Here is a 16,726-nt window from a genome sequence, read left to right on the forward strand (position 1 = left end):
TCCAAGCAGCCTGTGCTTGGCCTGACAGCTGTTTCTTCTCTTCCCCAGCCCTCTTGCCTCCATGTCGGCACAGGTTCTGACATGGAAGTCGCTATCATCCATGCAAGGGTCCCAGTCCCAGCGTGATCCCTGCTTCCTGGGACAGGTTATCAGCAACCACCAAGACAGCTGCCCTAAATCCATGGCCATGTTACCCTGGCACTTTCTGAACTATCACTCTCTCCCTGTCCCAAACATGTTTGTTGCTTCTCCTGCAGTAGCAGGAGAGCAATAGCAGGAGTGGGTAACATTACAGACTGAGAAGGGGTGTGTTCTGTGTTGCTAGATCTTCATCTTCTCCTTCTACAGGTGAAAAATGGGCTCATAGTGTCTCCCACTCAGCATTACTGCTCAGTGCTTTCATTTTGATTCTGGTAGATCAAGAATAGCTTTCCTGCGGTAAGGAAAAGTAGCAGTTTGACGCCAGGACAAACAGGATTTTACATGCAGCCTGATGGAGAACTGGCTGACATCCAGCACAGAACGACAGCACCTTAGGAGCTGCCCTTCCTGGAGCTCTCCTCTGTTCTCCCTGCCCCGCATGGAGAGCCGTGGGGCCTTCCTGGCCCGGGTTTACTGAACTGCAGCTGTAAACTCGCACCGAGCTCAGGCTGCCAGCAGACGGTGGTGGGGGGAAACCCAGCACGTGGCTCCCGAGGAGCTCACGGACGGAGGGATGTATATTCACGGCATTGTGGAGGCGATTCATTTTGCCCTGAAGCACCCAGGGAGCACCAACCGAGCAGCTTATCCCACCTGCAGCTGCAGGCGCCAGTCTCACGGCGGGGGCCTGGAGCGGGACAGCCCCATCCTTGAGCTGCTCAGCGCCGCGACCCGCCGCAGCGCCAGGGAGGGGGCGAGCGCCGGTGCCGGGCCCTGCCCCGCCGCCCCGGCCTGCGCACAGCCCGCCGGCCTCCCCGCAGCGCCCGGGCCGGGCCGGGCGGCGCTGCGAGTCGCGGCCGCCAGGGGCCGCCGGCGGGGCGGAGCGGAGCGGCGGGGCCGCCCCGGTGCTCGCAGCACTGCGGAGGCGCCGGGCTCTGCGGCGGGGCCGCCGCTCGCCGCGGGTGAGCTCCCGGCTGGGGCTGCTCGGCAGCACCGGGGGATGGGGGTGGGCGGATGCGCGGCGGGGCGGCGCGGGCAGAGCTCCGCCGCCGGGGCCGGCATCCCCCCCGCCCCTCCTCGGGGCAGCGGCGACCGAGACCGCTGCGCCAACAGCCGCCCACAGCTGGGAGCGGCGCCGGGCACGGGAGCGGGCAGGAGCGGAGGTACGCACCGCCCCGGGGCTGGCGGGGCCTCCTCTGCCCCCCGCCGCAGCGGGAGGGCAGGGCCCGAGCCGCGCCGCCGGAGGCCGCTCCTCGCCGGTTTCTCCCCGGGGACACGGGTCTGCCGCGCCACGGCCCGCACCCCCGGCCCCGGCCGTGCTGGATGGGGCCGGGGATCGGTGACAGCGAGGCGCCACGGCCGCGGGGCTACCTCAGGTGCCAGCGCACCGGGCACCGGGGGCGCGCAGCGAGGAAAGGAATTTGAACCCCTGACGCGCCCTCAGTCGATTAAATCAGCCCCCGAAGTCCCTGACCTTCTGCACACCCCTCACCTGCAGCGGTACAAAGTGCAGGCGGGCCGGCCTTTGCCCCGCGGAGAAGGGCAGGCTCCGGTGCTCTCCGCAGGAGCGGGCAGGTACGGGGCGAGCCAGGCGGCCGCACGCAAATCCGGCTACTGTGCGAGCTGCGGGACGGCGGCGGGCTGAGGTGGAGCAGGAGGAGTTAGCCGGGGCTGAGTCACGACGGGGTTCGCCCCTGTTGAGCCCGGCTTTTCCTGTTTGCCCATCAGCCTCAGACTGCTGATTGTTCCGATTTTCCCTCCCTTACTTTTTTGCTAGGGATGACCTCTAAGGATGCTTCAGGTGAAGCTAATAGTAACTGGAGATGACTTTGGCTATTGTCCTCGGAGAAACCAAGGCATCGTGGAGTGTTTCCTGGCCGGTGCGATATCTAACGTGTCCCTTCTAGTCAACGGAAGTGCTGCAGCAGATGCAGCCAAGCTGGCAAGGAGGTAAGCTACTTTCTTTAGCTCCCTTGTGGAGAGCCTCCACAGGCTATCCACAGAAAGCCAAGCCTATAAAATTTAGTATTTTGTAAGCCCCAGTATAAACACAGTATCACAGCCCGGGCTGGTTTAAGTAAACTGGATTCCAGGCAGATTTACTGACTCTTCATAGTAAAACCAGTGACTGGCCAACCATACCCATAACGGTGCTTTCTGTGGTATTATCCACTGCACTGCTAATTTCTGCCTCAGGAATAGAAAGGCACCCCTTTTTTTCCACAGGATAGAAAGCCACTAACACAATTTGACTGGTACAGTTTGGGTTAGTTGGACTTTCTTTTCCCACATCTTTTCTAAAAGATGCACCATCAGAATCAAAGTCCATGCTATATACCAGGACCAAGCTGCTACCCCTAAACTGTTAGAGCACAGAAGCACAAGTGTTTAAATCTCATCTAATGTGATGCATTTCGGCCAGGCTGAACACAGAGTCAGCTAGGTTCATTGCAGAATCAGAGAAAGGTGTGATTCTGTGACAGTTAAATTATAAATCTGGGCAGTGGAAACTTTTCCATTCCACAAACCTTTTTTAAAAAGCACCTCAATATTTCAATTAATTCTAGGCTTGATAAATCCATTTGTAAAAACCTGCATACATAAAGAGATAGACAGTGCCTGGTACCTACCACCTCTACTCCACAAACTTTTCAGAGGTTGCTGGCACAGTTAGCACTCTAGCAAATCAAATGCTGTGTGTCATTCTCATGGACTTGCCCAGCAAATCCTTTAATAGGAAGTATTACTTGCATTTAGAAGGTAAAACTCAGCTAATGCTTCAGCTCCAGTGTGGGGAGGCACTTGGGAGCAGAAGTATGTCTTGAAAGAGAAAGCAGCAGGATTGAGAAACAATCTAGGAAAGCAGAAAAGGAAAGAAGCTCTACTGGTACTAGAAGAACTGAGACCTTATGCTTCAAATACAGCTGCTGCAGGGGACAGTTTCATGAGAGTCATGCTGTCCGTGTTCTTGAACGTCTTTTTCCATTTGTGATTTTAGGGGTACTTGTAGCTACTTGCTTGTAGCTTCTTTGGTTTTGGGTGGCACGGGAAAACCAAGGTATGGCATTAGTGGCAAACTGTTCTTCTGTTAAAAAGGTTAGAGATTACACACAAACTCAGAGAAGAATTGCCTCTGGGATGGGAAGGGGAGAGGCAGAAGGACCCAACACTCTTGAGATGCCTAAAATCCTGTTAGTAAATGAAACAAAAGAAATGTAAAACACAGAGATAAAGCCACCCCTTCTCTCAGACACAGAGGCACCGTGAAACCCTTTGAGTCCCAGTGCTCTGGTAATGTCAGCTATTTTAGCCATGGTCTTTAGCAGACTTTTAAATATAGAATCCACCTGGCCTCATTTCCATAACCAGAAAGTAGGCCGTGGAATCAGAGGTTTAAAAAAGCATGTTTGAATCCAGGTCATGACACTTGTGCTGACAGCTGATACGGGTGTGAAAAGCCAGGTTGGAGGGCAGGTAACAGCAGAAGCTGCAACCTGCTGCTACAATTTCATCTTTTGGGGGAGAGTAGTTTTGAACTGTAAATGTGAATGAAATGATTTTATATCTATTTCTGAGAATATAAGCAGGGTGACTTTGGGAACATCTGTCAGCACTGAAGCTCAACAGCCCAGGTGTGCAGTTCTTCGTTTGTGTAACCCTCTGCAGCTGTATTCAGCATTGGGGAGGCATTTCAGGTTTGGGGAAAAGGGTTGGTGTTCTAATGCAAGCCCAGGTGCTGCTAGCACATGTGCACTTAACTGGCACCTGTGCATGTAAACAAACTTGTATCACCCCCAAGATATTTGTTCTATTGCAGAGGTTCATACAAACTTTTTTTCAGATACAAATAGGTCAGACTTACTAGAAATGTCATTGAGTCATCCTCATCTTGTGGTGCAAAAATGCTAAAGTATCCCAGTTTCTTGACTGCCTTACCCCTGTTATTCCCTCTTCCCCCTGTTTGGTGTTGTCTCCCATCCCACTGTGAATACTGAGGCTTTGCAACTTTTTGTGTTTTATGGGATTAAACTCTGCTCTGATTTTTCTCCCCATGTTTGTCTTCCCCCACAGACACCCAACTAAGCAAGTACTATATATATACAATACATGCATGCGCGTGCATATAGGCTTAACTCCACAGCAGACATTTCAGCCTTGACCAGTGGTGAACACAGGGAGACTGGATCTCTCACCAGCTGAGAGAAGAGGCTCGAAGCAAGTAGCTTCTTCTTTCCTGTGGTACTTCCCAGTGTTGTGGTGTTTGGACTTTTGCACACATGGTGCCAGGATTGTCAGAGTGCTAGACTGTTTGTATGGCTTGTGGAGATTATCTGAGTGGTTCTTAATTAGCTGTCTGTGACATAGCTATGTCACTGCAGGTCTTGAGCTCGCTCTCCTCACCTGGTTTTCAGTTAATTGGACACAGGCAAAGCTAATTAGTAACAAGACAACTTTTCTTGCAGGATAGTCTGTCTTAAGCACCTCATGCTGCCCTGCAATGTTAGGACTCAGCATCCTTCAGAAAGGAACACAGTTCTGGTATTTCATTCTTCCCTTCATTTTCACAATAATTCTGTAGGCTTCTGGGTATACCATCTGTTGTCCTGTGTTTTGATTAGAAGCCTTGGCAGAAATGCAACAGTAGTCAGCAGATCTTTGTACCAGCTCGAATGCAAACTAATTGCAAAACAGCAGAACCAAGCAGTAAATAAAACACCTTCCTTTACATCTAGGTTCTAGATCTTGGGCTTTTCTCATTCACTGTCACAACTGGGCTAAAAGAAGGAATCCACTCACTTCAGGCGAATTTCAGCAGAGGCTTGATTCATCACCAAGTGACAAACCTATTGATAGCAACTGCTAGATCAGTACATAACCAGAACAGCAGGCGGGAGAACAGACTTCCATTGTGGGGTTTTTTTTTCAGTAACTCAAAACTTTTCTCTTTATGGGGCATAGACTGACTGTGACTTCCTGGTTATCCATATAATATAATCTTGATTTTCTACTTATCAAGCCCCACCTTGAAGTCAGCTAGTCTTCCTGGTGATTATTCCAGAACCTTTCCCAGAGATTAGAAGGGTTATTTTGTTACCTGAAATGAATAGGTCCCTTCATTTTTCCTTAGAAATATGGAGATAGCAGAAAGAGAGAGACCTAAGATTGCTGCCATATTTTTCCCAGCGTTTGTCAACCAGCTCAGTCGTGAGTATTAGGACCCTTTCCCAGATGATTATATCAAAATACTTGATGAAGAGTGACATATTTTTAGAACACAACCTCAGTCTTCCTGTTTTGTTTTTTCAGTTTAAATGCTGCACATCAGCTACACAAAAGCTGAAGCCCCCACAACATCTGGGTACATTTAACAGAAGAATCTAACAAAACCACATTTAATTGCTGTCTATGTTTTCACTTCCTTTCCCATCAACACTAATTGCAAAATGTGTGTATAAATTGTTACTTAATTCTGACCCTCCCAGTCAACATGTGACTAATCTAGAAATCTCTCATGCTTTCTCATCACCGTTTTATCTGACGGTTAACCACATAGCAGACAGTTCCACTGCTGAACTGTATTTGTTTTAGGGGTGGGGCCCAGTCTGAGGCCTTAAACTAGAACCCCAGAACTTTACTGACAGCAGCACTCTTTGCTGATCAGGGATACAGGAGCTTCAGATACATCTTTTTATTTATTTATTTATATCTTTTTACATTAGAGAGAAAGTCACATCCCTAAACTATGTTACAGTAACAGTTCTTAACACTGTAGAGGCTTTGGAGTGTTTCTTCTAGCAGAAATAAGTCCTTAGCAGTAATGGAGCAAGACAAGATTCTATTTGATGAAAGACAGTTAGATCTTACGGTTTGCTGAAAGGTAGAAGTGGGGGGGAAAAAAAAAAAAAGTATGCAAATGCCCACATGGAGAAACTAAGTGTACTTTTTCGCACAAAGCACAGCCTTCCTTTGTCTCGTCGGACACCGGGATGTTTACTGAAGCAGGATGTCTAGATACAGATATTTACATGAGGCTCTTAATTGTGTCACACTTGAGCTGAAACCAGTAATGTCCCGGATAAGGATACAAACAGGATGTGGAAGGTGGGATCTGTTTGCCCATGAAGGAACAGGGTAGGTGCCGTGCTTGTGCCAGAGCACACAGCCTTCAGCAAGACAACTGGGACAGTGCTCGGCAAAGCCCGTAATTCCCACAGCCACCGCAGCTGCTCCCAGGAACACAGGGACTGCACAGAGACCATGCTGTGGCCAGGCAGGATGCGGGGCATGCAGCCACCAAGCTCAGAAATGTGCAAAGCTGGGGACACGTTAAAGAGTGACTCAGTATAGTAACGGTCTCCAGGGACCCTTGGCTGCTCCGGATATGAATGAACAGGGATCGCAACCGCACAAAAGCCTCAGCAGAGACATTTGCTCAGAGCACTCGTGTGGCAAAAGAAGCAACTACTTGAAAAGGAAGCAGTTCAGTTGATTGTATTTCCTCTCTCTATTTGATAACTGGGTTGGGCTTCTGACTCAGAAATTTTTCCAGACTGAATTCCTTGTTGCCCCTTGTAGCATTTGTTGTAAGGGTATCTCCTTTTTTTCCCCACCTCTACAGGGGATGCTGAGCAGAGAACCGCAGAGCCAGGCTGGCTTTAACAGCCAACTGTCAGTGGAAACAGCTCACTACTGGACTAACCTTAGTGACTGCAAAAGCTACCTCTTGTCAGCAAGCTCACAGACAGCCCAGCCTAATGCTCCTTCTGCTGTAGGAGCACACATCTGTAGATGTCCTTTGGCTTTATCAGGAGTGAACTGAACCCTTGTGCTAAATCCTGCTTCACATCTGTGCTTTTTCCAGGGCAGTGGGACAGCCTTGGAAACACCCAGATGCAGGCCTCTCCAGACAGATTGTGGAAGGGTCACTGCTGCTTAAAACAACTACCAAAATGAGTTGAGACGCCAAGCAGGTTCCTCAGCATCATTTTGTTTTGGCAACGTAGCTGTTACTCCAGTGCTTTTATTGCAGAAACCAATCTGTTGCTTGAAGCTCAATGTCAATCCTTCTATTTTGAATCTTGGGTGGAGCAATTAGCAGTTAGATATGACTGGCAATGACCAGCAGGACTCACCCTGTCCCATCTATAAAGGACTTGAGCAGAGCAGCAGGTATGAGGTCAAACCCACACAACCGAGCTCTGTTCCCAGTGAGGCATCACATGCTATATAAGCTTCCTGAGCTGCTGGCCTCTGCTGCAGTATTTCAGCCAGTAAAGTTGCAGATACTTAACAGTCTTTGAAGAGATGTGGGCAATGATAAAGTATGTTTGTGTAGGAGAAACAATCATCTGATCTCTGAAAAAAGGGGCCCTTCCAGGATATTCCCATAGCTTGACTTTTCTTCCTGCTTTTTTTACAGTACAGCATGTTTTGGCATTGCTCTTTGGCTGCAGAAGCTACATTTTGGTGGTGAGAGCCACTCAGGAGCAAGAATTAGTCCAGTGTGTGTAGAAGTTAGTGTGGAAAAAAGCCTGTTCGTTCAGTCTTAAAGCCCAAGCATGACCAGAGCCCTCTCACCCAAAGTACAGCCCAGCTAATTACTACCATGATTTAAGTTTTGCTCATGTTTTCATCTCATTGCACTTAGGACTTCAGATAGTCCTGACACTGCATGAGTGTTAGGAATGAACAGCGGCCAGCAGGACATTTGGTGCTGAATAGGAGCATCATCTGGCTCACTGCATTCAGAGGAAACATGTATTTAGGTACAGGAGAATGTTAGCTAGCAGCCGAACCCCACTGTGCCTGCTGCGCTGTCCTCCTTCCCATATCCTTAAGCCTTCCCAGCATGCCTGCTTCTGTGCATCTCCCACAGATGAATATCTCTGAATAAGTTTCTCATGTGCTGCATTTTGAGGTTTGGTTTCAGTCCCTGTATCCCAGAGCCATTAAACACTAGCAGTTCCTCTTTAGATGCCCCAGCATGGACAGTCTGTCAAACCAGCCAGGACTAACTCTAAGAGAAAACTATTAAGACATTCAGCTGGTGTTAGCCAAAGCTCTGAAACACGCTCTAATGTTACAGTCAGAGTCTCCCCTTACAGCGAGAACAAGGCCGGCTCTCTGTGCACTTCCACATTCTGCACATTCCCCAGCGCCGGGGCTGGTTTCAGCCCGGGCAGAGGAGCGGCTCTCATGTTACGCAGCGCAGTGCTTGGCTCCTCCGTGTCCCACACCTGTCAGAGGGGTTTGCCTTTTCCTGGAAATAGCCTCCCTCGCAGCATTTGAGGCATGGCACAATTGGAGGTAGTTCATTCGATGCTCCTGGGAGACAACACTGAGAGGCTCAGCTGTTCATTTCTTGCCCTCCCACAACACATGAGAAGGAGAGCGCTCAACAAAAAGAGTCTCCCATCTGCTGATTCACGGTAACACAGGAATCCTTTTTCTTGTAGACGGTAGTGGCTGTGGTACAAACAGTGCTATCAGCTGATGCAGTCAGAGCTTCCCGGAGACATGATAAAGAATCTGGGGTGGGCTTCTAAAAAAAACCAAACCAAAAACACAGGCTGCCCCTCTGCCTTTGGGCTCATGCAGGGTACACAGCAGGTCACGGGGCAGTCCCCCTGCCACAGCACCCCTTCTCCACTGTTGCTGCCTCCTGTCCTGCTATCAGCTGCCCACTTAAGGCCCCCCCCCTCCCAATGACAGCATCTTCCAGTGCCTGTGTTAGCAAGCAGTTAGTATGCACGTTGTGTGCTCAGGCCCCATGTATGAAACAAGATGAACGTTTATCACCAATTATACAATCAGGCCCTGCTGGAGAGAAATCACCAAATCAGAAAAGCCAGAAAGGACCTTTCTTTCCAGAAGCAGGTTTCCTCCATTAAGAAAATGGTCAAGGTCTGTAATCACAGAGTGGACTGGAAAGACATGGACTCATTTTGTTTCACAGAGCTGTCCATGCAACTTGACTCATAACATTTATGTCTTTGAGAAGCAGCAGTACCTAGCAACAGACTACACCATCAACCTGGAGCACAGGACATGGAGGAACCAGGAAAAAAGACTTTCAGTGCTGCAAGGGCCAAAGCCTTAGGACCTAAAGGAGCTCAATGACTTTAACTTGGGCCAATCCATCCACAACCCTTCCGTCTCCAGTAACGTGGTGCTTCACTAGTCAGCTTCAGGACAGCAGACAGAAGGGGAAGATGCCTAAATGGAGATTACTTCTGTTACTCTCCTTGTGATAGAAGGGATGTAACGGGGACAGACTATGCCCAGTTTTAGCAGCTCCATGCAGAAGTTCCAGGAAGGATTGAAAGCATCACAGACTTGTTGCCTTGAAATTAACTCTGCCCCATGACTCAGACTGGGCAGCGCAGAAGGAACATTGCAGTGCTGTCATTTACTTACTGGGTCAGCCAGAGGCCAGGGGTTGTCTTGGAAAAAGTTTCAAAGCATCATTTTGGCCACTGATTCTGAGGACTTCCAAAAGTGCTCATGAAATTCAGCACAAATCTGAGCACTCACAGGTCCTGTTTTTATTGTAGGGGAATCCACAGCACAGACCAAGAAGGAAACACCAGCACTCTGCAAAGCCCTATGGCTGAGAGGAGCTCTGCAGATACACTAGCTCCAGTTTGTTTCTTTTTTTTTTTTTTTTTTTTAATGTTGCAGAGCGCAGCTAGTTAATAAATTGTACCCTTGTGATTCCTTAGCAAGGCTCTACACTTCCACTGCCCACCTCCCTGCAGTAATGCTTTGTCTGTGCGGGAGAGATGCTACTTGTACCGCTTAGCCTTGTCACTCAGCGAGGGATCATCTGCACCAGTAGACAGAAACTTGGCCATTGCAGGCAATTTCAGCTGCAGCTTCTTGGACCAGGAAACCCTTAAACTCAGACAGTATTTACACTTGTAGCCTATACTGTTGCCATAACAGCTGACTTGAGCACTGTTTATATATGGATTCTACTTAAGGGCAGCTTTAGAAGTTAAGTAAAACTCAAATGTCTCATAAATGTAGCATCTTTAATAGGGTGAACAACTCGAGGGAATACCTAGCAAGGGCTAATGAAGTGCTTTAGAAAAGGGTTGCAAGGTCCAGATTTTTCTGTTAGACAGTAGTGACTGCAGGGCAGTTCTAGTAGCATGCAGTTATGGCATTTAGTGCGGTTACATTATTGCAGTTACAGCATTTAGCCCAGGATACCTCGTGGCTGCTCTCTGCACATGAGTCTGGGTGGGTAACTGAGTTGGGGGAGTCTCACAGACTGGCCCTTGGCAGACTGCACAGGGCTGTTACTTGGAGATACTCTGCTCTGGTTAGTGTCGTTCTGCTTTCCTTTCTAGAAGAGCAGAGATACAAAGATTAACTCCAGTGAGTACACCACCACTTTTTAGCTCAGTGTAGATCTTCCACTGAAATCTCCCCCTCTGGCCACAGTAAGGGAGGTAGAGGTGCAAAGCTTAACAGATACTTCATTCCTGTTACAGACACAACATTCCAATAGGACTGCATGCCAACCTCTCCGAGGGCTCTCCTGTATGTGAGGTGCTTAAGACAAACTCTTCTCTGCTCAATGAAGATGGATTCTTCCACGGGAAAATGGGATTCAGAACAGCTCTATCAAAAGGTCTCCTGAATATGTCAGAGGTAGGAGAAAGCCCCATACAACTGTGCAACTTGCTTTCCTGATACAGACCAGCCTGCACTTACGCCAGCACATAACAGCTGAAGACCCTTCCCCAGTCCCAGCTTTGAGTAAGCTTAGAGATGAATCTTTGCTGTGTTGCCTGGGCAGCTGGAGCTGGCTTTCTGGGTCCTGGGCCTAATTCTGCCAAAGGTTCTGCAGCATTTCAGTACTCATACCTCCCTGCTTCAGTGCCTGCACGTGTTAACGTCCTGTTAACTACTTATCTGAGGGGGCAGAACAGGCATTGGAACAGATAATTACAGAGAACCTAGAGATCAGTGAAAGGAAAATGCCAGAGAAGTGCTCAGTAGGCAGTAGGCTTTTCATCACCTTGTGAGAGGCTTCCATTCTCGAGGGAGATGCTGGTTTTGCCCCATGAGCAAGGATGTATTCAGGGGATCAAAACTGCCTACAGAATACAAGCACCCATTTCCCCGTTCATTTTAAAGGGAAACAAGTGTTCAGACATCCTGTGCATTTTATAAAATGCCAGCGTCAGCACCATCCACATAACCAACACCATAAAGGACCCACGCCCAGGGGAGGCTCTGGGCACCCAGCAGTACTGCATGTCCGTTCACACATCACAGCACTTTGTGCTTCCCAGGGCCAGGTCCCAAGTAGTGGCCAGCAAGGCCTCCAGCAGCCCCCCATGAGCCCCCCATGCTCTCCTGATCCCGCCTGCTGACAGGTCTTGCTCTGATCCTCCTCTGCCGTGCAGGTGAAGCAGGAGCTAAAAGCCCAGGTGGAGCTGTTCCGTGAGCTGACGGGTCACCTACCTCCTCACATGGACGGGCACCAGCACATCCACGTCCTCCCAGGTAAGAAGGGAGTCCTCTTCCTCCCGGTGCTGAGCAGGTGAGGGAGTCAGAGAGAGCTCAGATGGGACTTGCTTCGCCACGGCTCCCTGTTCAGGCAATAAACCTGAGAATTCACCTCAGCATCCTAATTCCATGCTGCTGCCCACGGTGACAGACTGGGGCCAACACCAGACAGGTCAGTTTAAACTGGAATGCTTGAGTTTGCAAAAGCTGCTAGCTCTTTCAGGTGCTACAAGAACACCACCCTGTCATGTTTCCAGACCAATCTCTGCAGGTCTCAGCATGCTTTACAGAGATGGGCATGTATCTTTTGTCCCTCTTTTGCAAATAAGGTCACCGTGGTACAGAGTGAGCAAAAAGTGAGCAAAAAAAATCCAAATTTCCCCACTCCCCAGCACTCTGGACGACATTGCTCTTGGCAATTTACCCTCACAACTGTGGCTGTGCAGGGGCTTGATGAAGAACTTGTTCCTGACAGTGCAGTCACCTCTGGTGCACTCCAGGACCAGAGTCATTAACCTTCAGGGGCTGCTGGACTCAGTGCTGAAGGGAAGCCAAGGCACCTCTAGCAGATGTTAAGGGAGTAATGCTCCTGGTATAGAAGGGGACTCCCAGCCCGGTGAAGAAAACCATTTCAGCAGAAGATAAACTAAATGGGATTATATTTTCTTACACATGGGAAGGAAAGACATCTCTGTGTTAACAGCTTGCAGGGGACATGCTGAGCTGGTTATCTGATTCCTGACTACAGCTCTCTATTTTCCTTACAGAGGTCAGGCACGTATTTGCAGAGGTGTTAGAGGAATATGGCATTAAGTACACACGTGTCCCAATAGAGCCAGGCCTTCATAACTGTGACTGGATTCCACAGTCCCTGATGGATTTTTATCTGGGAGTAGAAGAAGATTCTTTTAACACAGTCGATGTGTTTACAAGGCATGGAATAAGGTAAGACAGGCATTACTCACCCTTTCTGTAGTAAAGCTTTAAGATCTTATCAGTTCCTGATAGCATCTTTTCAGAAGGAACACCACCTTTCTCCTTCCACTTCGGGGCTTACAAGGAAGTTCAGGAGGAGTACAAAAGTGCTGGGGGCACTAGGGTTTAGTAAGAAGTTTTGTTTGAAGAGATGACTCACTTCCCACCTGACAGGGATTGCTCTTTTCGGGGTGTGTTTCTCAGCCTTTCTAGTGAAGCTGCTTTAGCCTGGCAGCTGGGATGGGAGGAGGCTGAAGTGCTGTATCACCACTGGAATTTTAAAAGTACGATCTAAGGAAATTTTTCAAGAAATAACTTTTCATCTGCCTGGAGGAGTGGAGAAAGGGTTTTAAGTAGCAGGAAAGAGACTAATTAGAAACAAGTGTTGTTAAGGGGAGGCAGCTCAGAGAGCTTTCAATGCCCCAGCAGGGGATTGCTGCTCTAAGCAAAGTCTTGCCAGTGACCTGCACCTCAGGGTCCAAACCCAAAAAGCTCAGCCCTTCCCCCAGTAACATATTTTTCCTAAAATCTCAGACTATTTTATGGATTAAAGCCATTTCATTTGAGACCCCTGCAGTCACCTGTCCTTTGGGGCAGATTTCGTTACTTCCTAAGAACTGAAAAAGTTCTTGGATTTTTTTTGGTATCTGTTGTTCTGAACACTGTCAGCAGGCTGGCATTTCACTGTACCCTTTCCCACTGGAGAACACAGACTGTGCTCGAACAACCCATTTCTGAGGGAGAGATGGGCACAGCAACTCACAGAGCAGCTCATCAGGAGAGAGTAACCCTCCTTCCAGGGCTTTCACAACAGGGACGCTGCGGGGGAGCGTAGTGGCAGCCCCGCACGCTCCAGGGCTCCCCACGCCACCGAAGGGGCAGGGCTGGTGTCGGTTTACCTCCGAGAAGCCGCTGGGGGCGCAGGGAGGAACCTGCGGGGCCGTCCCTGGGACCTGTGTGTTTACACCCACCGCCACACCAGGCCCTCAGCTGCAGCCACTCGGACACACACCACGCTCCACCTCGTCCCCTGGCATCAGGGGACTTGAGGAGGGACAGGCTCTTACAAAAGAAATATGTAACACGAGGAAACCCAGGAAAATGAGAAGAGTGGGGTTAGCTGAAGTCACAGGGAACCCAACTCTGCAACTCAGTTTCAGCATCTGTGCAAAGAGGTACCACACTGAGCCCCACGAGTTAATTTATCATATGGAGAGTGCAAGACTGTGCTTACTGCCTAGCAACAAGGCAAGCTGGGTCAGTTTACAGTTAAAAAAAGTCAAAACTTCTTTTTCTAAGTAAATCCTACAAACTCTTCTCAAGAAGAGCTGAGTGTTCAGCTAGGCTCCTCCTTGATCACGCAAGTCAAGACTCCAGCCTTGGTTTCTTCCAGGAACTTTCTCATTCTGCCCCTGCATACACTTGCACAGCCCCCCTGGGCTTGCACGTGCCGCGCTGGGAGAACTGAGGTTTGTAGCCAGACTCGAACAAAGAATTGTGTTGAAGCTACATAAGAAAGGGCCTCTAGCTGGTGTCCTCTTCACTGCCTCATCTTTGGTCCAGTGTTTTGTCTTTATTATGGCTCTTCGATACATTCTAGGAGAATGCTTTGTTAGCAGGGGTTTCCATTTTATTTCAGTCACTTTTTGTGTTTCCAAATAGCTGTGGGTCATTATCTAGAGATGGTTATTATTCAGGGTTTAATTAGCCTAGCAATAGTAAGTTGTTTGACAGGTGGCATTTCTCGGTTTAGCTCTGCTCTTCCTTTTTTGTGCCAACAAAATGCACCTGCAAGCTCACAGATGCCGAACAACCCTTGTGCTGTGATGCAGCACACGTAGATACAGTAACAGCAGCAGTGCTGGTACTGGGGCTTTGCTGGGGCTTTCTGTCAGGCTGAAGGACAGCTGCTTGAAACAGTACTCTGGTTTCAATAGGGAAAGAAAAAGTATTGCCAGCTTGTAGTTCTGATTTTACTTTTGTTTATAGTTAAAAGCTTTAAAATCCACCCTCACCTTTCTATCTTAAGTTTTAGGTAAATTTTGATTCCCAATCCACTGGACCTAACACACTCTTTTCTAACCACCTCATTAGCATTAATATCAGTGTTCCCTCCTCCGGGTGCAGGTGGCCAGACATTTACATAGGTCTGAGCACCATGGGCAAGAACATGTCCGTCAGTACCATCTGGAGCGCCATCGACGCCGCCATGGCGCAGCTCCCCTCCGAGGCGCCTGCAGCCCCGGCACTGCGGCGCAGGACCGTAACGATTGAACTGATGGTGCACCCGGGGTACCCCAGCGTCCCGCCCGTCGGCGGCTGTGGGGAAGGCCCGGATGATTTCTCTCAGTCCTGGGAGCGCCTCCATGAACTCCAGACGTTAATTAAGCCAGAGCTGCAGAGCCAATACAAAACCAGGAACATTCAGCTTTGTTCGTTTAAAGATCTTTAAGTAAACAAGCGTATGTACGTGCATTTACCCTATTCTGAAGACAGGCAGTTGCTACCGTCCCGAGAAAGCAGACCGCTGTTATCAGTGTGATACCCCGGTACAGCTGAGAGGGGCTGGAACAGCCCGGGGATGGCATCAGGATGTTCATGGACGAGCAACACATTGTGAGCAGCTACAGGCCCCAGAGCCTCGAGTGGCAGTTTTTAGGCCACAGTATCTGCTCTGAACACGACAAACCTCTTCTGCGTCACCCCTCGCACGCCATTCCAGTGCAGCACGGCAACCGAGGGCCGGCCTCCTCCCAGGGCTCAGCTCCTGTCAACGCAACACCAAGCAGCACGAAGACACTGCAAGGCTGAGGAGCACAGGGCACCCTGAGGTTCGGATCATTTCTCTTTTTGGACTTAACTGCAAAAAACCACGCTGGCGAGCAAGTGCTGCTTTGGAGCAACCGCTCGGTGTAGGCTGCCCGTGGGAGACCTGGCAACCTTCTGCATGCGGTTTCCTGAAAGCACGTGGTGGCGGTCCCTTGCCCTGCCCATGGGTGGCGGGGGCGCAGGGGCCTGTTCCCTGCAGTGTCTCTGCTCGGAGCAGTCGGGGTGTGGGTTGTGTGGTGGTCTCTGCTGCCATATCCCACCCATCGCTCAGCCAGCGGCAGTCACGGCTCTTCCTACTGACACTGTCTCTTGGCATTGAGCCACAACAGCAAAGGAACATCAGCCCCAGCCCTTTCAGAGAGGCTTTTTTTTTTTTTTTTTTTTTGGATGACTTTGCAAGAACAGCAACTGTTGACCCATCTGCTATTTCAGGAACTGCTGCGTATGAGAGCTCACCAGCAACTGTTCCTGCACTGCCCAGTGCTTCTCACAAAAGATGCGTGGGACGGCTGTGTACCAACTCCGTGCAAGTTCCAAGTGCAGAAGGTCCTTGTATTTGTCCATTTTTATTCCTGCTGTCAAAGCATTCAAACTTCCACAAGCCCTGGTAAAACTATGATACATTTAACTGCGTTCTTAACTGTAGCCCTGTCACATATAACTTTCACATGGGAAAAAATATTTTCGATTAATTGTGCTAATTTTCAGCGCAAAAGCGCTCTGTTCAATGTAATCAGTTTTGGTTAATAATTTTTTAAAACATTTCAATATGATCATCATTCTTTTAAGTGAAAAATAAACTCAGGCCTTTTTCTACTTAATGCTTCAGGAGAGTTTTGGTTTTAGTGAGAGCTGGAGAGCAAAGGAACCCACTCACCTGCCTGCTCCTTCGGGGCTGCCCACGGGCACTGGAAGGACGGCTCTTCCTATGGTCAATGGGAACCGTCTGACCTTCCCTCTAAAACTGCTGAGGAATTTTTTTTTCTATACAAATATGAAAACCAACATCAAGGGTGCTTTAGAAAACATTTTTCCAGGCTCCTTCCTAAATTATTGTCACAGAATTAATTTGATGTTTCTCAAAGTCTGCACCCAGCATACTGGGGAAGCGCCGCGCCCCCCGGCCGAGTGAAAGAGGAGCAGGCAGGGGTCACCGGCTGCAACAGCTCTGTTTCTGAAGCTCGTCCCAGCGGCATTTGGCGGCAAAGTTCCTGCTGTGTGATAACAGAGAGTAAAAAACCCCGAGACACTTAGACCT

General features: G+C 49.2%; 1 protein-coding gene across 3 annotated transcripts; it reads left to right on the forward strand.

The window, feature by feature from the left end:
• Positions 1–1,020: 1,020 nt before the first annotated feature.
• YDJC (YdjC chitooligosaccharide deacetylase homolog) lies at positions 1,021–16,268 on the forward strand. 3 transcript variants are annotated; one of them, XM_074921202.1, is made up of 6 exons: positions 1,021–1,103; positions 1,919–2,091; positions 10,641–10,800; positions 11,562–11,661; positions 12,432–12,609; positions 14,767–16,268. In XM_074921202.1, the coding sequence occupies exons 2-6, from the start codon at positions 1,934–1,936 to the stop codon at positions 15,089–15,091; spliced, it is 921 nt and encodes a 306-aa protein (XP_074777303.1). In that variant the 5' UTR covers positions 1,021–1,103; positions 1,919–1,933; the 3' UTR covers positions 15,092–16,268. The 3 variants fall into 3 exon arrangements, with proteins under 3 accessions (XP_074777303.1, XP_074777302.1, XP_074777304.1); XM_074921201.1 differs by having other exon boundaries at positions 1,086–1,304; XM_074921203.1 differs by lacking the exon at positions 1,021–1,103 and adding an exon at positions 1,613–1,716.
• Positions 16,269–16,726: the final 458 nt, after the last annotated feature.

The sequence above is a fragment of the Athene noctua genome, chromosome 17, assembly GCF_965140245.1.
Source record: "Athene noctua chromosome 17, bAthNoc1.hap1.1, whole genome shotgun sequence".
Taxonomy (NCBI): domain Eukaryota; kingdom Metazoa; phylum Chordata; class Aves; order Strigiformes; family Strigidae; genus Athene; species Athene noctua.

What these genes read in the sequence shown, in the direction of transcription:
- YDJC (XM_074921202.1), top strand. Translation starts at nt 1,934, where the DNA reads ATGCTTCAGGTGAAGCTAATAGTAACTGGAGATGACTTTGGCTATTGT. An exon ending in GCAGCCAAGCTGGCAAGGAG is followed by an intron (nt 2,092 to 10,640) that starts GTAAGCTACTTT and finishes TTCCTGTTACAG; the next exon opens with ACACAACATTCCAATAGGAC. An exon ending in TTTACAAGGCATGGAATAAG is followed by an intron (nt 12,610 to 14,766) that starts GTAAGACAGGCA and finishes CTCCGGGTGCAG; the next exon opens with GTGGCCAGACATTTACATAG.